The 22,338-nt window shown below is 28.0% G+C and overlaps 1 protein-coding gene across 2 annotated transcripts in view; it reads right to left on the bottom strand.

Annotated features, from left to right (window-relative positions):
• The window catches only part of LOC132935651 (scavenger receptor class B member 1-like), a 113,873-nt gene that overhangs the window by 29,527 nt on the left and 62,008 nt on the right, over positions 1-22,338 (bottom strand). For both annotated transcript variants that reach the window (XM_061002246.1, XM_061002247.1), the window contains exons 2-4: positions 10,659-10,750; positions 6,485-6,648; positions 1,342-1,486 (exon numbers count right to left, since the gene is read on the bottom strand). In XM_061002246.1, the coding sequence (XP_060858229.1) occupies positions 1,342-1,486; positions 6,485-6,648; positions 10,659-10,750 (401 nt within the window). The remainder of the gene's footprint in view (positions 1-1,341; positions 1,487-6,484; positions 6,649-10,658; positions 10,751-22,338) is intronic.

Below are 22,338 nucleotides of genomic sequence, written 5' to 3' on the forward strand. Positions count from 1 at the left end.
TACTAAAATAAACCTGGTTCAGTATACACATTTAATATTTTTGATACCGGCTCGTACCTGTATATATAGGTTAAAACTCGTTAATGCTGTAAGTACATTTGTATGCAGTAATAATGTAAAGTTTTGTATATAAATCGTACAAAAGATTTGAAGGAAATGAACAAAATATGAATTAAATAAAAAGTTTAAAAAAAAAATAATGTAGGTGCTCTGAATGCAAATTATCCAAGAAATTCTGTGACGTACTGTGGTTATCGGTGGAGGGTATGGTGAAGGGGGTTCCCGTGGAAGATTTATTAATTTTTAGCGTAGAATAATATAGAATCTACATACGCCTAGTGCAACACCACTTTAAATTAGTGAATTTACATACGGTGTACTGTAAAAAACACGCGTATTATATCATTATTTCACAAACAAAACTATAACATAAACATTGAACAATAAGTAGGTGTATAATAAATAATAATGTTATGCAAACATTTTTGCATCTCCTCCTATTATATATTTAAATGTTATCGAAAAGTGCAAAATACAACATAATGATATTATAAACTATTCAGCCTTTACCATACAGAGTAATTTATAGAAATAACATATTATTATAAACTGTAACTTTACATAATAAATATTATATAATATGTATTATGTATTATATATTATACAATATAATGCTACAAAAAACAATTTCTAAATAGATAATTCGCGGTCAATTATGAAGAACAATTATCCGCTTGACTGAAATAAAATAAATTAACGAGATCGTCGTAAATGTGTTAAGTCGACCGTGCAAATGTCAATTATTATCAGGAGAATAGATAATATTGTTTTTTAGAAAATTATTTCCAATTATTTTAGTAATATTGAATAATATAAGCTTAGGTACCTACTCAAATGCCACTCATTATTTGTTAAATATTTTTTTACCGATGAAAGTGTAAATACTATAGATTTTATATGAATATCAACTTTTATAGTTATCATAATTGATAATGGATTAAAAGTGAATGTACAAAAACAATGAACAGGTATCATAAATAATACCATACTACATATTAATACACATTATAAAATCAAATAAATTATTGATCTTTCGATTATAATAAATTTATAATAGTGTTAGAGATAAATAAGTATTATTATTATTATAAACGAGAAATAGGTGTCATTGAGGCCGTCTTTATATCGTATATAGTGTGTATGTGCAGGGTGGTGAGGGGGTGGGGCTGTTTCAGCTTGTACATTTGCCATGGCCGTTTTCGATCGACCGTTGACGTATATTAAAAAAAAAAAAACACGCCTTCCTTTAAAAAAGACAGGTAATAACTAAATGTCTAATACCAATAAGGGGATGTTAGGAACGACGATGTGATCCACCTCGGGATCTCCGACGGACAAATTGAGATCGAAGTGTAGTTTCCTCCTCGGGATGTACGTTACAGTGTCATTGCTCTGAAACGTTGTGTTCGTGTTTTCCAACTCCTCCCTGCAAGACAAATCACGCACGAATTATTTTCATTCAAATTTTAAGTCGATAGTGTATTTTTATAAATTGGTGGTGGGAGGTGGGTGTTGCCGTGTTGACGTACTATTACACTTTGGTTTATTTTTTTTTTTTTCGTACCATACTTTGACTTTTTATTAATTAGGTCGTTGCAGTATAATCAATATTGAAGTAAAAAACCAACCAATACTAATACGCGTTAAAATATCGTAGGTATTATAGTTAGTGACGGACAAATATTATTATTTAAATATCGAATGCAAATCTACGTATTGAGCATCATATTAATATTACTTTACTATAGAGATTATTACTATCAAAATACACTATAATATGTTATATGTTATAATTTATGGTTAGTTTCAGTAGTTTAGCAACAAAACTAGGAATGAGCTGCAGTCCTACAGCAGAGTGGGTTTTTCCATTATAACTATACGATGAGTGTGTGTCAGGAGATGATTACAGAGGCATCATCATCATCATATTATTATTATAATATATTACGATGACAATATATAGCTAGCTTATTTAAATATGGTCAAATGCCAATCATCGTATTAAAGCAAACGAATTCAAAGAAAAAGAGACTTAACATGGTAGACTACTATTAGGTATACCATAATTTTTCTAGCAAATTATTTAACATAATTAATGTCATATTGATATAGCTAATAAAAAAAAAACATGTTAGATAATATATTGTAGGTTATATACATATTGTGCTTATACTCTGAAATATAAAATTTTTCAAAAATATTAAGTGCTAATATGTATTTGGGTACTTAATATTTTTGTGATAATAATACTTTAAAGTATTTTGTGTTGTGTTATTTCGTTCAATAAAAGTGATTGGTAATAAAATCGAATAAGTTTTATGGAAAACATATTTTGTCTCCTCATCGCTAAATATATTATATAATTATAAATTATGGTGAATATAATAAACTGCAGATGCCCATGAAGTTGGCCTTCCGAATTTGTCCGATTATTAATTCGAAAAATTAGCCAATATTTTGTAAACTAATTACCAATAGTTTTAAACTAGTTTTTAGAATTTGCAAATCAATATATTATTTTTCTTTTGCAAATTGTACTAGTTGTATTTTACTCATCCTCTCCCCTCCACCCACCGTTAACAGTCAGTGTTATAGCTTACACATATGTATATATTACATTATACTATAACGGGTGCGGTTATTTATTTTAAGGTTTTTATAATACTCATATACCAATTAGAGCTCAGATTATAATAATATTTAGTATGTATTTTATATTTTTTCTGGATGTACCCTATTATAAGTAAGCGCAAAAACGCGTTCCATAACGTCGTGAAAAAAAAATACAAAACTTTTCAGTGCATATTTTTGCATCAACATTTTACAGTTTTTGGAGACTATTTTATAATTTTTAAATCCTATTTTATCTTTTTAATATATATTTATTGTTGTCCTACAACTTAACTTTATTATTTTATTAAATATTTTATGTCTAATTTCGATGGAAAACAAAATTAGGCTTCACGCAAAACAATATAACAATACATTGTATGTACAATAAAAATCATCGATGTTGACTATTTCGTACCTCCAAATCTTTAATCACGTTAGTTGTTAGCTTTGAACGCAAAAGGTAAACCTAACTCGAGCACTATACATATATATTATTATATATTGTCTGCGAATTCCAACTTTAAAAATTAAAATTATAAAAGAAAAAAGTTTGTAAGTTTGTCGTATACGTCTTGACGTCTTATACCTATATAGCTATGTACTACGCAGTGGCTCATACTTGGATTTGATGAAACTGCTGTGTTTACTACAGTCTGAATTAAATTAAATTAAATTTTTATTTCTAACCATGGTTTTATTTCCCGTTTTTTTTAGTGAACATAAATCAAAGCGCGAGAAATCATCAATCAACCGTTTTCGGAAATCGGGTAGGTACGAATTATTTCACTGGTCAGATCGAAGATACGCCGTATCTGGTTTTCTGATAGGTCGTAAGTACCTACGTCGCGATCGTTTCACGTAGGTATTTAAATTTTAAATTGCACGCGCGTATCATAAATAATTATTGCAAATCGTCACAGAGGAAACAAACGAAACCGATTGACATTAGAAACCGTATGCTGCCGGTTTACCTTCCAACGGGGTCGAACGAACATCGAACGTCGTTAATTAGACGTCGGAAGCAATTACCCGAAATTAAAATACCATTATCTGTGCTGCGCGAAAGTTAGTACTTATAAATAATATGCACGTGATATTTATTAATTATTATATTAATTATTGTAATTCGATTTTTGAAAATAATTTATAAAAACCGACGACGATGTTTACGGTCGCGTCCGCGGACACGCGCGTATCCTGCAGGTTTAAACCGGATCGAGTTGCATTAATCGTCGTAATTTATCGTACTGCACAGCGCACTAAGGTTCCCGGGTTCGAACCACGACAACTATATACTTGTGTCTCTGGTCGCGGGCCAATAAGTACATAATAATAATAATAATAATAATAATATGATACTATAGATGAAAAAAAAACCATCGATGACTTCCGTATACGGATACGGATAATATATATGCAATAAATTATAACTATATTAATATTGGTTAAATTTGCTAAGATTTTTGTGAAAAAAAATTAAAAGAGCGTATGGAAAAATGTTTGGAAAATATTATATTAATATTAATAATATCATAACGGTGCCGCGTTTCGTTTCCGAGGCATTTCATTGCCGCGATCCATTCGGTCACATAAATGTATAATAACAATATAACACGCGCACTTGGGTTTGATCGCACAAATTGGGTTCGTTAAAACGCACGCGGACAAGCGACGACGACGACGTGTCGTTTATATTATTATGTTTCGCGTATAATATATGCGTATATAATATATATATATATTCCAGTATCCATCCTACTTTAAACTTTGGCCCCGGGGCTCGGCTAATCCAAACTACAGTTGTTTTTAGAGAACGTGATGTTTGCACCGGCCAACTGTCAAGGAATGTTAAACATTCAGTGGAGGTTAAGTGAAACTCGCTGAGTAGGCTCCCCTATATTATGCGCGTGTATATTATGTACCTTCGTACACGTGAGGACGTTTTACTATCAAAGCTGCAGGGGAGCGCGAGCATGAAAGTGAAATGTTAAAACGGCTCGCGCGGGTGCGACGCGATATAGGGGAAAAAATGTATAAAAAATAATACCCATTTATAAAATGTTGTATTATATATAGCGTGGGCGTAGTAGGTACGAGCATGGGTACCTGCACTCTGACCCTCTGTTTCGGGATTTAAATAAATTATTTTAATAAAATGCGAATAATTCATATTATTATATGACGCACGCACATTGTACTACTACTATTATTATTATTATTATTATAGAGCCGTATATCGCGTATTTCGGTTTTATTACGTCATAATATACGGCGAAGAAAAGTTTGCAGTATCGAGCAGCATCCCGATGATGAATTTATCCCGCAGATAAACACAGAAACGTGTAACTAATTATTGCTACCAAGGTACCCGACCGAATAAATATATAATGTATCGATAACATTGTATATACAAACTATCTTAATCACCACTCGTTTTGATTAATTTGTTATTAATTTTCAATTTATAAAACGAATTTGGCATAATATCCTCAAATTAAGTATTACCTATTAGATATTGCACAAGTTTTGAATGTAAAATCTGTAGATATATATTTTTTGTTGCAACTCTTAATTATACTTTTTAATTATTATATTATACAGTTTATCATTGATAAAGTACTGTTTGTAGTTCAATCATAAATTTAATCAAGGACAAAATAGAACTTCATTGATTTTTTGGACACATATTATCTACCAAATTAAGAATTTATTTAAATTTTGTTTTAATTAAATTTAGATACTAATTACTAAACTGTATAGAGTTGTAATGATTAATAACTGATCAAATCAATGTTTTAGAAAAAAATCACTTCTAGAATCCATCAAAAAAAATAGTTGCCAACATTGTAAAGTTATTCAATCATTAAGAAAACCCGTCAACGACTTCATATTAAGACCTATCTTGTGCACTTTTGTCTTTTGAGTTCTTGGACATAATATAATTATACATATTAAAGTAGTATTATGATTATTGATTTCTCAATAACCTAATTCTATTAATCTCAACGATAGGCTCAATGATAACGATTACCTATATTAGATTTTGGTCAAAACGAAAACATTTTGAACTTTGAACAGAAAATATTATTATTATTATTTGTTTATTCTAGGCTTTGCGCCTGGGGAAATTGTAATATTTCCCTAGGCACAAGGTGAATTGCTGAAAATTATCGTGAAATACATTTTTGACATAATCGATGTTCGTTCTAATCTCATGATTGACAAAATATTTTCCTCAAATATACGAACATGACAGATATATTTCAGGTTAAGTCATTTTTAGACATAATAATACAATTTTCGAAAAATGACGTCTACTTTTAGAATAGATATATATTTAGGTTTTTGAAACTGTATGCAATTTTAGTTTTCAGTTCGCTTTCAACCAAATTGAAAATTCATATTTTATTAATTCATGTTATTCTATTACCTATTTATACTTTTAAAATGAAATATTTAGTCAATCACATATTTTTCTTGCCCTAAAATGACGTTCAAACATTTGGGAAGGGATGACAAAGGTCCTTTGATACTCTTGCAGCATCGGTTATTTCAGAGTCAAGCTTTCTAAATATTATAATATGCATATTTTAACGATTATCTTGTACTTGTGTTCCTCGGTCAAATCATCAAAATAAATAGGAACTGATCAAAAAATCATGTAATATCAATATTGATGTATTTCAATAGTAAAATATGTATAATTTATACGATTCGCACTTATTTTTAATTAACATTTATTCATTTATTGATATACGAATATTTTACGATTAATCAAAAAACTATAATAATATAGTGCCTACCGACTTACCAATAAACATACGGGCCTACTTCTTTGACATCTAATTTTTCGTCTTCACCCGCCAAAAATCTATCGGCGTTGGTCACGTTAAATATGTACACGTTGACGTAAACTTTAACCGGAGGTTTTTGCCACAGCTGAAACGCGTACGATCCTTCGACAAATTTCAACTTCTGAAAATTAAAAAAAAAACATAGTAAAATCGTTATTTGTTGAATAATGTATTAATTAATAATATCTTGCGATTACTGGCTGTTGATACTGTTGACTATTTTAGAGCATTTTATTGGGTCATTCGTACATAACATATACGACTTGCACTACACAACATTTTGACCTATATTATATTGTACCGTATACAAGCTGTTTTATTTCCGAGTGAACTGGGCTATTTACAGGGCGATTAACCGAGCATGCTTAACACAATTTCCTCATTAAATAAAAGATGTGTTAGAATTCTGATTTTTGAAATTATTTGTTTAATATACATATAATTGCAAGTACCATATTTTGTTCTTATATTTTTATACTATTTAAGAAGTGTCCCGTGGAAATACAAACTTTTTTTTCTTTACATCATAACCAGGTTATTCGAAATTGTCAAGGAGAAGGTTTTTTATGAAAACCTTTATGTATACATAGATCTTAATTTGAACGAATAGTTTCCGAGTTATTTGGTATAAAAAATATTATGAATGGATATGATGATTTGAAAATTAAAGTTATTTATGTTAATCTATACTTAATATCATTAAGCTGAAGGAATTTTCATGTTCGATCACGGTATAATCGCAGAAACGACTCGATAATGGTCACGATATAGGTGGTGCTTAGCTTTTAGCTAGTTTTTCAAGATTTCTATGGGGTGGCTTACAGGTAAATTTCGTTTTCGCTCATGAAAATAGAATCGTTTTTTCTGTATATTATAGGAATGCCATTTATTACAAAAATACAATAAAAAAAAAAAAAAAAACAAATTTTATAAACTAACCGGACCACATTGCTATGGGATTTTTTTTACACAAACTAATATTTGATTTATTGTTAGTTGTTCAAACGTATAACAAAAAGCAATGCCCTTATGTGATGAAAGTTTCAGAGATTGTTCTTAGAAATATCAAGAAAGTTTAGAGAGTAGTTTGAACCACGTTCGAAAATATACCGAGTGCTATATTATCCGATTCGCTACGGTGGATTAACCATCTCAGTCGAATTAGTTCACAAAGTGAGGTAGGTACTCCGATGCCGATTTACCCGTGTACACAAAAACCAAGATACATAATACCAATATATAACCGTATTTTATGTTTGTTAAGTTCTTCCCAGAAGAAGCCGGGTTAAACGGCTAGTTTATTACAATTTCATAATTTATAAACATTTTCCGAGTATAATAAGTACTTGACTAAGTATAACATTTATTCTATATTTTATGTAAAACCATTATGGTATATTATCCTTAGTGCATGAAGTGTAATAACTCGTGTAATCGCATCCTTAAATGTAATGAAAAATATAAGAATTTTTTAACAAGTGTTTAAAGTTATAAGTGATGCGCTTAAAGAATACTAACAATTTCCGAAAATCAGTATTTGAATAAATGCATTTGTAATGAATAAATTAACGTGAGAATGATTATTGAATCACTGTGTATATATTATTAGGTATGAAGTTTAAGTAGCTACACTAATTACATTATTGTATTATAATAGACAGCCTTCTTTGACGATCCTCCAATCATAACTTTAATTTACATACTATTAAAAATACTATATAATATATTCGCGCACAAAACAAATTTCAGAAAAATATTAACGATGACAATTTTAAATTAAAATATTTATATTTTAACAATAGAAAAAAATCATTATTGATAATAATAATAATAATAATAATACAATTTTATTTAGCAGAATTAGTCTCAAACGATAACAAATAAAAAACCAAATCGCTTTATATCCAATTTAAATGGCTGCATTCAAAATGTAATATATTATTTAGAGTGCGATGATTGCCCAAGAAAATTGCGAAAATTTTTCTAGACTTGGCCATACATTTCGCCGCGTGAATTTTCACGGACAAAAACTATTCCTTCCTTTTAGTTCTGATGGCGTATACTTTTGTCATCCTTTAACACAAAGCAATTTTTAACTATAATATACATTACATTAAAACTACATTAGCACGTGTGTTATTGGTAGATATATCGTACCAATAATTAATCCATAAACTGCGTCGATATATTATTTTCTATCGTCCACCCGTAATTGTATTGTAAACCGAGCTCATAATATATTATCATTATTATATAAACACCCATTAATCATCACATTCAAATTGAGACATATATATATATATTATAATGTATAGGTAGTAGATATAAATTATAAATATTCAACGTAGGTGCGCATAGTCGATGTTAGGTATATATTGACTATATAACCACCTTAAGGTAATCGTCTAACGTGTATTTATTCGACATCAGCTGTTACGGATCTCAGACGTATAACGTATCAATTATTAATATCTCGTTCATCCATCTACAACAGTCGTCCGATACAAGTCTACAACAACTGTAATATAATATACCGGTAAGAAACCTCGAAACCTTGTGATGACGACAGATCAACTGTTGACGTTGTGGTACACAGCGGTGGGTAATGTGATTATTATTCGCGTGATAAATCATTTTTATGTTGTACAATATATAGTAATAATAATAATAATAATAATATTTTCACACACTTATATGTATTGCGAATTAATCAAACACGGCTCTTGAGTTCCAAATGCAATAATTTTATTAGGTAGGTACCTCTATTATAATTATCGCAAAAATCAAGTCTATAAAACTATGATGTAACAAACGTATATATGTATATGTGATAAAATATTGTGCAATTGTGAATTAAATATTTTCGAATATCAGATACCTAAGTATAAAATACATATAATGGTAATTATTGTATAATGAAAACGATTTATTAATTGATTGTTTAATGGTGAACGTCCGAGTGAAAGACATGCGGACCTTAAGTATCACTAAAACTTCAAAATCAAGGCAATTGGGAACGATTGGTGCGTAATTAATGATAAGTAACAATATTTCAAGAACAATATTAGTAATAAATCTAGGGAAAAAATGTCCGTTCACGAGTCTGCTGTCGGCAATTAACATAAACAGTAAAAAAACACATTTTAGCACCAAGCGTACCTAATATATATTGGGAGTACGGTATGTATAGTAATACTTACTTATAATATATTATATTGTATAGGTATAATATTATATTATAGTGTTCAACACAGTATGAATAATTGCTCCTTGAGCTAAATATATACTAGGTATACGGTAATGCGGAATTGTCTTTTAACCCTGTTTTTAATGTTTATATATCCTCCAGCTCAATTAAAAAAGGTCGCAGCGTACGTATTATAGTAGTAAATAATTGATTGCTTAATTAAATATATTTTATAAATATACGTTGGTATAGGTACGAGCGAATATATTCGCGAATTCAGGTTTCACGCGGTTAATAATAGGTACCTACCTACCTATAACATTATATTCAGTGTTCGTTTTGTGTGTATAATTTATTTCATACCTATCTACTAAGTAATAGGCATGATAATATATAACTATGGGGCGAAATCTATTCCCAAACCAATAAATAATAACAATTTCATATATGATATATTATAATATTACTATAATACATATAAATTAAAATGAATTACTGTAATGATATATATATGTATATAATTTTTTAATTAAACTTGGTTGCCTATTATATATGTATAAGGTTAATATAGATATAAAATGCAAATAGGTTTTCCACATCATTTGTTAGGCAGGTACCTATAATATGTTACATCTGTTCGACTTCGTGGCCCAATTATTTATGTCTTTCAAATAAATTTAATCTTGTTTATGATTAAAAATAGTTTATAACATCATAAATATAACTTATGAAGTTATAACCAAGACTTTTTTACTAGAGAATTGATTATTATTTATTTATAAACGGTTTTACACTTGAACATTTTTAGAAATTAGTTTTATATAGTTTTTTTTTGATATATTATATAATTATTATTGAAGATAATGTAATATAAATTCTAAAGTAGCGCACGTAGGTAATTAATATCGAATTGTTTTATGTAAAAAGGAAATGTGTGCACTTACCGCTGATTTGATGATTTCCACCGGGTTGAAGAAAAATAGTGCGTACGAAATGATGAGTAGACCAAAGCCGCATAGACCGTACCTAGCGTTTCCTAAACAGAAAAAAAATTATCATTATTATTTATATATTATATTCAACGATAAGTACATATCAAAAACCATCGGTCAAGACAGGATCTTATGTTTTTATATGTTTTTACTGTGGCTAAGCGGTAAGCAGTAGCATTTGAGGTTTCTCGACGTTTCATTTCAGAGAAAATATATGTTGTACCTACACAATTTAATTTTTCATAAAAGTGCATAGTTAAACATTAGTGAATATTTTATTTATAACGTGACATTTTAGGAATATTTCTTCTATTCGAACAATACAATAAATTAAGGAAATAATAAAATAAGGAAATTTTAAAAATATTGATTTGAAGGAAATAGACATTTTTTATTACGTTTTTAATACAAAAGTGGAATTAGCAATATTAGTGTAATCCATTTTTTTTTTATAACTATCTGTGGCCATTGATCAAATTATTATGTTGAAAGTTGAAGTTAAAGTTACCATACTATTTTGTTATTAAGAAGTATATATTGTCATTAATGTTTTATTTTTATAAAACATGACATGTTTACATATTCACATTGTGATACAATTGTTAATTTTTGATTTGGATTTGTTGCAGGTTTTTTTCTATTAAATTTATAGATATTACACAAAATGTATTTGTAAATTCAAAAGATAAAATTTATAACTTTTAGGTTAGGTAGATAGGTTAAGTTAAGAACTGTAACCAGAAAACATTAAGAAGTTTATTTAAACTGCTATTTTTGTAAGTGTTGGTTTATTTTATAAATTATTTCTACTTATAATATGTTATTAATTACTATAAAAAAATACCTAAGATTGAAGTATTAACACGTATGTTTTGAATGTTAGGTATATGATATTACTATATTGCTAAAATTAAAAACCAAAAAAAGTCATTTTTCTGTCAAATCATATTATATTGTAAGGGTTAAAGAATATTAAAATAATAATTCCTTTTTTAACATTTATTATAACCTAAAAATCTAGACAATTTTAGAACTACTAAACTCATAAAAGTAACGCAAATTTGTACCTATCAACAATATTTTATTTCATTAATTCAAAACATTAATTAAAAATGATTTGTCTTTAGATGAATTATTAGGTTACCTATAAAATTGAAAATTGTATTTACATTAGAAATTGAGAAGTTTATATAGTCTAATGAGTTTTAAGATCTAATTAATTAGACATCTTTAACCAACGATGTTGAAATTTGAGATATCCATGTTTATTTATACAAAATAGAGCGTAAATAAAACATATTATATACAATATTATTGTATACGATATACTATTCTGGTTACAGTATGCGTGTCACACTAATTCTAAGTACATTTTATGATATATTTATATTGCTGTCGAAGTAATTTATTTTACTATTAATATTACAGTTCGATTTAATTATTAATAAACACATTACATATTTTATTATAATATTATATAATAATTAATATTAATTATATAGTAAATAATATTTACATCATTAATTAATGTCATCAATGAACTTTGGAGGCACCTACCGACTTACCGTAGAACGGTGTGAATAGGTTCGTGGTAAAAATAAGTAATATAATATTAATCCAACTGTTTTGAAAATGTTGGGTATATAAAATATAATAATACAAGTAAAAGTTTATATTATAATTTCGTCAAAATATAACTTTCAATTTATTAATGCTTATGAGGAAAAGTGCATGATATATTTATATGTATCTTTGATATTTTTAAATTGCTTAAATAACAACTTATGAGAAACCTAAATTTCAAGCTTTTTGACATAGTAAAATTATTCTGTCGATTATATTAAACAAAAAAAAAAAATCAAAACAATACGAAAATATCAAATTTAAAAAACTTAATAATAGGTATCAAACATTTTGTAAAAATGTCAAATAGGTATCATTGGTTATTCGTTTTTGAATTTCAACAAATATATTACGCATGCATAGTCATGAATATTAAACTTCGTAAAAATTCATACTTTATACGCTCAATAATATTTGTAAAATTAAGAACAAATTTGTATCAATACATAATATAGATAGTCGTGGTTTTTTTTATAACCATTCAAAGTTCAAATTTTGACAAAATTAGTCAAAATCACAAAAATTTGGAAATTTGGAAATTATTTTGAAGTTTACCAATATGTACTAGTCCATACTGGAACTAAAAAATGAAAATCAAATTGTAATGTATTTATTATTATAAGCTAGATTTTTTTATAGAGATTTGAAGTTAAAATTTGGACGAAAATTGATATATTTTATATATTTTTAATATATTTCAATATTCCATAATATAGGTATGTACAATGACATTTTCAAAATATTTACACTAATTTTAAGCTCTTGCTTATAGTCTAATAGTTTATATTTAGTGATAATTAAATATTATCTAATAATACCTAGTAAACAAATTTAATAGGTACCTAGGTATAAAAATTAATAGCAATACATTGATATGATAATAGGCTGACCATCTCCGCTCAGAATCATGTTTCGCGTGAAGTGATAAATGTATTGAATTTAAATTTAACACATCCATTAGAGTGACCTACTGAATGAAAAGTTACACTCGATTCCTATACAACTGTACCGCAGTGTGGTTACCTAGTTTCCCCATTTTTTTTCCAATTTTCAAGAAAAGTACCGAGAATTGTTTACCCAAAGTTTTCAAATATAAATTATAAACTAGTAGATTCACTGTCCTACCAGAAGGGATATGGAAATTCAAATGCATTTTTAATACTTTGAAAGGGCACTGATAAAACATAAAATAAAAAACTCACATGAGTGTAAAATCAATACATTCATTGCTCCGCTCAGAATCAAAAATAACTATTAGAAAAGCCAAAACAGTAATATTAAATGAAAATAGACTTTTTAGTTTTTATCAATATGGTATTTTTGTTATCAGTCAAACTATAACTTCAAATTAAACTAATGATATATCAAATTGTTCGTTGCTTTGATGTTCAAATTGTGAACAAGCTTCAGCTTGCAAGTTCTTGTTAATGCAAAGCAAACTGGTTGTGGATAGTGTAAATGATTTTTAATTTATACATAATAAAAATTCTGTAGTAGCATAGTATGTTATGGTTTTTTTGTTATATTATGAATTTTTATTTTGTATATTTCCTATTATAAAATCATTATAAAAAAAAGGGTGGGTAATGATCGGCTGTCTGACCCTTATGGCTCCCCTTTGTAATCTCTAATACGTATGCAATCCAAACAACTGAAATTATTGATTTTCCCTTAAACTTTTAAATCATTTTCCGTAAAATAATAAAATCAATTTTAATTACATTGTGCATAACGACCGTTTAGAAGGTGGAACGAGGATTTAGCATTGTTGCGGGGCGCCGCTACGTAATAAACGCAAAACAAATTTTCAAACCTTATATAATATTATATACATCTATGTATACAATAATTTAGGTACATAATATATATATTATATATTTGCGATATCAAAGACTACAAAATTCGTTTCTCTACACAGTCTTATGTGTATATTATGGTTTCTCGCGTTCACTTCTACCCAATTATCATTTGCAATCGTTCCCAGAAAATTAACATCGTGTGACCTCGATCAAACGATTATATTATGTATATTGTACTATAGTAACCTCTCGTTCCTAATTTTAACTATTCGTTTCCAATATGTATACAATAATCGACGTAATTGCTACGCGACGAGGAAGAAATTAACGGTATTATATTATTTTCTTTGTTTTACATCAACTATTGCACCGTCACACTCACACTTACACACGTGCGCACGCACACACACACACACACACACATATGCATACACGGTTTTCTTACGTACGTGATTATTATTATCAATTAAACAAAACATTTATACACTACAGTAGGTATATACCATATAATGATAATATATCAAGTATTGGGTGGTATTAAAAATCGTTTATGAAACGAAGATGCATAATTTCCTCAATTTGCATACATACATGTACGAGATGAAAGTTGATGGTTTTTTTTTCAATAATATAGAAATTTAAGAAAATCGTCATAGTAAAATGGTTTTATAACGAGGGATTTCCATGTAGGTCAAAATCGATTTAAACTCTTTGAATGAGTTGAAATAATAATTGATTGGCATTGAACAACCCAATTGGTCGTTGCAAGAATGGCGTTCTCAATAATTGAAATTTATGTAATAATATGATTACATATTATATTATTTTATCAATCGATAGAGCCGATAGAGGAATTGATAAATAGCACTTGTATTATTAAACTATATACTTATACATTCAATTAAAATTCGTAATATCATCGTCTACAGGTGTCCCTCTCGTTGTGTGATATTATAGGCCAGTATAGTATATTTTTTTTAGCGAATTATCATATGACTGTGATTGAAAAATGTCCCCAGCTTGTAGATGATATTTTTTTAATATTAAAATTTACTTACATTCAGATTTGCCACCAATCATGTTTACCCTCGTTTATCCTTTAATCATTTATTCATTAAAATTTGGACTTATGTGAATTTTTTAGTACCTATACTGTATGTAAAAACCCCTTTAAGGAGTGTCATAATATAGTGGATATGATAATACAATTTTTTTTCAAACAAAAATCACCCTATTTTGTTGTAATTCAATTAAATTAGATGATATTTTTTAATATGTTTAAGTGTCTAAATCGACATTAATAAAATTACGAGTAGTATTTTATATGAAATATTTATGTGTTAAGGATAAGTCCAAAATAATGGCTGTACAATATAGCATTTAAAATAGGTATAATAAATAATAATTAGTCTACTGTCTTGTACCTATACCTATTCGATTTCTATACATCAACAATAAATTTGTATTTGAAAAGGGTGGCTTTCATTTGAATAAAAATAAGTTTGCGTCACAACAGGACACTGTGTAAGGAATATTATTCATAGTTAGGTGTGGATCTAGAAATTTGAAATGAAAGGCTAATTTTTAAGAAAAAAATTCATTAATAATTTTAATTTTTAATAGATTTTAGACAACATTTAATAAAAATATTAATAGTTTAATTAAGTGCTTGCATTTGAAAAAAAATTTCGTTTTATGTTATTTACAATCAAAACGTTACACAGTTTTTGCGTTTATCATTATTTAGAACTAAAACGTTACTGAACTTTTGGGTTTATCGTTATTTAAAATAGTGTTATTATCTATTAAATTTAAAAATAATAACTAATGCGGGTAAGTAATGGCCCGGTTACGGAGTATAATATAATCAGTTCTTAGATTGTTTGCATGAAATAAATGTTTCTACGAAACCAATAGGCTTTTTAAATAAATAGATTTTAAAATATTCCGTTTTTCGTTATTTTTCTTTTAATGATATTCTATAAATTACGTTTTGCGTTATGTTTTGTTTAATGATATATAATAAATTTTGTTAATCGTTATGTTTCGTTTTGCGGTATTCAATTATTTTTGATTATCGCTTTCCGTTATAATTATGTTTACAAATTTCAATCGTTTTTTGTCAAATATAACTTATTATAACGTTTGCAAGCCCGGGTTAAATTTATATTTTAAATTTATGGACTTTACGATGCATGAAATATTCATTATATAAAATGTCCAAAAGAGTGGAGCTAAAGTCCCTTAGCCTGCTCCAGAGTCCACGCTTGTCCACCTGTGAATTAATTCACCAAGTATATTCACCCCGATATATACATTATACTTAAATCATAAATTTAAATTTAGGTACCAATGATGCTATTGGCCTATTAGTCCTATACAAATCATTACTTTATATAATACCTATACCCAGTTGTATATCCTGTTTAAAGAGTGTCTTGTTGTGATACAAACCTCTTTTTTCAAACGAGAACAAACGAATTCAAAATTACTGTAGTCTGAAATTAAACTATTAGCACGTAATTTGTAAACATTTTTCGAGTAATAAGTGCTTGACTTAATATTATATTCATATTTAAAATTATTATTATATGTTTATGTATAACTTTGTACTACCATCTAAACATGTTACTGTTAACTATGAATCTTAGTAAAATAAAAGTAAAATATTATTCTTAATAAAAAGTAATAAGTCAGAAACTGCTCGTTCTAATTTCTATTTAGTTATATCAAAAAAATCGTCTGCTTGACAATTTACAATAAAACAGAGCAATTATTGTAAAAAGTAAGTTTTTATCGTTAAACAAACACTCTTTAAATTCCTAGGAAAATTAATCATTAAATATAAAATATGGGATGAATAATTGGTAGTAATAATTTAAGTACCCAGGTACTTAAATATGCCAAAAATCCAAATTCAAACAAACACATACCTAATTAAATGAAAAACTATGGAGGATCGTGCTTGGTGAATTCCCATATATTATGCACTCGATGGTGTAAACGTGGGTTTATACGCGTTGCAATAACTAATAAAATGTACTAAACCCCGGAATGATATGATCAAAACGATTTCAATTATTGTTTGGAACGAAAATTAGAAAGACCCCGGCGAGCATGGTAATTCGTTCGAAATTTACAAACGAATTTACATATTATAATAATATGTATATATACACAACATAATATGAATATTACGAATTATTATAACGATATCGACGTTATACGATTAATACGATGAATATCTTGTTTATACCGTTGACGATATTTAACGATGAAATATTAAAACGCATGCACCTCTGTATTTATACACGTAATATTGTAATGTTATGCATCTATTAAATAATGTGTGATTAATTAAAACTGTAATAGGTATGTAAATTATGCACGTTCGCACAGGCATACCGGATCAATATAGAATAAAAATAAACATAACATAGATAATGAGTTAAGTAACGAATATTGTGGATTTGCATTGTGTTTACTAAACAGTGAGCAGTAAAATTACACCGACGTATATACTGGGTGTAACAAAAATAGCTGATAAATGTTACGAACTAACATGTAATAACTTTTGTTCCGATAAATATCTACTTTTGTCTTAAGCATATAACTACTATAGCATTCATCGTATACATTAACTCAATATTAAAAAAAATTGATTTGAATATAATAGTTATAACATATAGTAAGTTATAGTTGATTATATATTTCAGTTACATTACACTCTGTACATAAGTAGTTAACTTACTAATAATACGGTAAGGCTAACATGAAATTGCACCGGTGCAGCAGAGCACGTCATGTAAAAGACATTTTCCTTGAAATTTTGGTAATCAATTTCTCCGAATTGACGTAGGAAAAAAAATAGTTAAAAAGTATAATAATGTGTAAAAGTACATTAAACAAATTTGCATGATACATATAATATATAATATAAGTGCGAAACAAGGTAAAATTTCATGACAGGCGTGTTACGTCCTATCGCTTTAAATATAATATTGGTGTAATACACGGACTAAGATTTAATGGACTGGGAACGACAAGGCGGGTGGGTGACGGATACGGCCCGCAAAAGGTTCCTTTGTTATCATCAACACTCATAATTGAATGTTTTCAGCGCTACCGGTGGTTTTATTTAGCGTCATATTTTGTATCTCAGTCCGTGTTTTATACAGATGGCGCTGTAAACTCTCAATTATGAATGCGACCCCCCCGCATTTGCCTCTTGAACATACTTTCGAGGCCACTGATAGTCTGCTCGTTCCCAATCCATTATATCTTGGTCCGTGATGTAATACAAAAGTACGATGGTTTGGGGACCCCTTGGGGATGATAAAAAAGCCAATTTTAATTTTCAAATTTATCAATTTTTTTTTATTTTTAAACGTTTGTGTGGGTTTTTCTTAAAAAAATACGCTTTAAGTAGTTACGTTACATTTCTTATACGGTTTGTTGAATCAGTCTCGTAAAGATGTACTTGTAATTTTGTTTTCTTCATCAAATATTATTATCTAAATCAGATTTTTTATGAAAGTAGTGTTGTCTTTTTTTTTACCCCTTCGTATTTAATACTATTACTATTAGTATTGTATTATATTATATAAAAGTAATATTACAGTAATATTATACACACCAATACATTTCACAAAATAAATGTAATTTTTATAATAGATAGAGAAATTAGCTAGTTAGCATATTATTAAAATATTTCAGTGAACTTATGCTTCATACAATCTAATATAAAAACGATCGCATTTCAATTTTCAATCTTTTATATTTGATAAAAATAAATGAATAAGTAATCATTTTTATCTACTTATACACTGTATAATAATATAATATATAAATGCATTAAATTTTCTTTCATGTAGACCCATAGTTTAAAAAAACTATATAATATAATATATTTGAATACAAAAAAGTAATCATAATAATTATTATCTTGTCCCTTTAAATATATTTTCGAGGGTCGTATTCGGGCTATTATTTTGAATGCTTTTTTAAAAGTATTAATTCAACACAGCGTACTATACTATAATTATGTGGAATTCGCGTATATAGATATCTCTAGAATTAAGAATGCTAAGCACTCTTGCTGCAGCCTCGCGAATTGCACCTATGCTTATGTCACCTGCAAACGTTTTGAGCGAAATTATTAATACTACGCCACGTCATATAGTGAAAGATATCAATATGATAATTTTATGAAGGCAATACAGTTGTGTAATTTTAGGCTAATATTATGGGAATTATTATGTGGATAATTTGTAATTTGTTTTTCAACAATAATGGATTATGTGTTATATTATTATAATTAGATGTTCAAGTATAAATAATAATAAAAGTTACCTAGTTAAAAAAAATAGGCTCTTTGGAATCAACTGGTCGATGCATAACGGAACCACTGTATGTACCTATATTATAATTTATAGGAATTACATACCTATTATAATAATTTTATTTGGTATTAAAAGCGTAATAATGTATAATTATAAATGAAGTGCCATAATCTATCATAATCAAATAATTCAAGGTACCTACTGCACGTCTTAAAAATATTAGTAAAACTAAAAATGTTTTGTCAAATCATATAATATTAATATCTACGCGGTGGCCGTTGATATTGTGTGACATTGCACTTGATTTCGATATAAATACTGTACGAAACATAAAAATGATATAACTATTGTTTAATAAGTTGATTTGCAGCACCGCCGCGCCGCATGTATACAGTATATTATTACTCAAGTCTTCGTCGTCGTCGTCCAGAGAGGACTGTTATAACTTATAAATACTTATGCGCGTGTTAGTACACGTCATATCACCTACATATTATGTTATATATTATATAATGAGCAATAACACACAGTGTGTGAGATATTAGTATGTCGATGGTTATACCTACGCTGTATTTTGTTACCCGACACGCGTAACCGGCGGCGGATTAAGTCCAATGTCAATAACGTTTTCGTCACAACTCGGCAGACCTATGTACGAATGAAATACACGCGTGTTTTATTGGGACAGACTGTTTGTATAAGTATAATATAATGCCGGGGACAACCGCACTGCTAATAATTGTATTTATTATACTATCGTTTATCACTATTAGGTATACTGTTTTTAGGTATAATACCGAAAATAGGGTTGTGTAAACGCAAAATAAAATAACGCTCACATTTTTGAAATTTCTTCGTAAACCGAACGAGGAGTTCTTAATACGATGGTCTTTTAAAATTGGTGATGCACACAACTGATTTATATATACAAGGTGATTCATCCTACAGGGCGCAGCTTGCCCCTATTTTTTTTTATTTAATAATATTCAAATTCTGATTTTTGAAATGTATAAATATACCTTACCTAGGTAACCATATTTTCAAATCCTCGAGTCTTTTCATACTACTTATTAAGGATTCTTTTGTGGTGATGTAAAACTTCTGTTTTTCAAATGAGAACCACCCTTTTTTATTGGAAATTATTTAGTGGATAATTAATTTTGATGTACCTATTTCAAAACTCGAAACGTGTAGTTTTCTGTTAAAAAAATCTTTATATAGGTACCTACAATGGTCTTCAAAAGTATAAAATAAATGTAATATTGGATTAATTGTATAGGTATTATACTTCGACCAATTTTAACAATTTATTATAATATTAATAACTACAATTTTCAATTTGCATAAACCTCACATATTCCAAACCCATTATCGTGGACCTATTATACATAGTAAGAACACAAAGTTAAATAACTCAAAAACTACTCTATTTTCTTTCTAACTACTATTTTGATACATCAGCTTTTTCAGAAAAATTATCCACTAAAAAGTTTGTAGTAGAACAAGGAGGTTCTCATTTGAAAAATAAAAATTTGGTATCTCTACGGGAAACTTTATAAGTAGAACAAAAAATCATAATAATTTGATAATAGGTATTACCTTTAAAAATATATTTAAAAATTCTAAAAATCAGATTTTGAATAATTGCATTATTGAAGAAAAAAAAGGTGATGCTCATGCTTGGTGAATCCAGTGCAAATATATGGCCTCTTATATGTTTTTATTTTTTTATTATGCAGAAAATGTTCGAAAAAGTCCATTTCTAGAAATTAATAACTACCTCAGAATTATAGCTTAAAATCAAAAACTATAAAGATGTTTTATTTTTAAATAACGATAAATTAAACTATTCTATTATAGACGTTTTTGGTATTTTGATATTATAATATTTATTATTTATAGGTAGGTAAAAAAAAAAAATGTGCAATAATTAATACGATGCAGTTTATCTTAAAACAAATTAAAATATTATGTAACTTATCGTAAAAATTATAAAAAAATGCACCCCTCTGTCGTCACGTTTTCGACGTTTTTATTATAACATCTTCATAAATATGTCACTCAGCTCTAGCATAACAATTTTCAAAAGAATTATATTATTACCTATACAAATAAAAATAATAATATTGTTCTTAATTGAAAAAAAATAGGTTTGTATCGCTATAGAACCAGTCTTAAAATGGCGTAAAAAATTCTAGTATTTTCAAATATGGTCTGCAAAATAAATATAATGATTAGTATTAATTTAAAATATTATAATTTGAATGAATGCATTTCTAAGAACATAAATTGGGAGGGTGAGGGGTATTGATAAATCACTATTCCTTCTGTAGGTAAAGGTAGTAATTGTATTATACTGGCACGTTACGAACGATAGTCATGTATGCACTTAATACATTTAATAAATGGTTTTATATGATGCAAACTGCTTATTTCTATAATATTATATTCGTATGTTGACATCGTATCTAACTTCTTTTTGATTGTGTAAAAACAGTATTTATATCATATAGTTCTGTTTTCACGCTCGCAGGCAGTGGTGGCTTTAAGGAGGAGTGGCGATGGTAGCGATTACCCTCCCCCATGGGACTTGGTAAATGCCTTCCAGTATGAAAATATTAAAAAATAATAATTTATGACACTGTGCAAAGTAAATATTATATAAGCTTTAAAATATTACAATAATTAAACGCAAGTACGCTTGGACACTGGACAGTTTTCGAAAATAAAATGAAAACAATTTTTATGAATATTTTTTTTTTATGCCATGGTACTCAATTAGGTATCTTGAAGTTTTGAAGTTTTGTCAAAAACATTGCTCCCTGCAGGTCTTTTTAATCGAAATAATCATGATCTTCGTCGCACCTA

Source organism: Metopolophium dirhodum, chromosome 1 (assembly GCF_019925205.1).
Source record: "Metopolophium dirhodum isolate CAU chromosome 1, ASM1992520v1, whole genome shotgun sequence".
NCBI lineage: Eukaryota > Metazoa > Arthropoda > Insecta > Hemiptera > Aphididae > Metopolophium > Metopolophium dirhodum.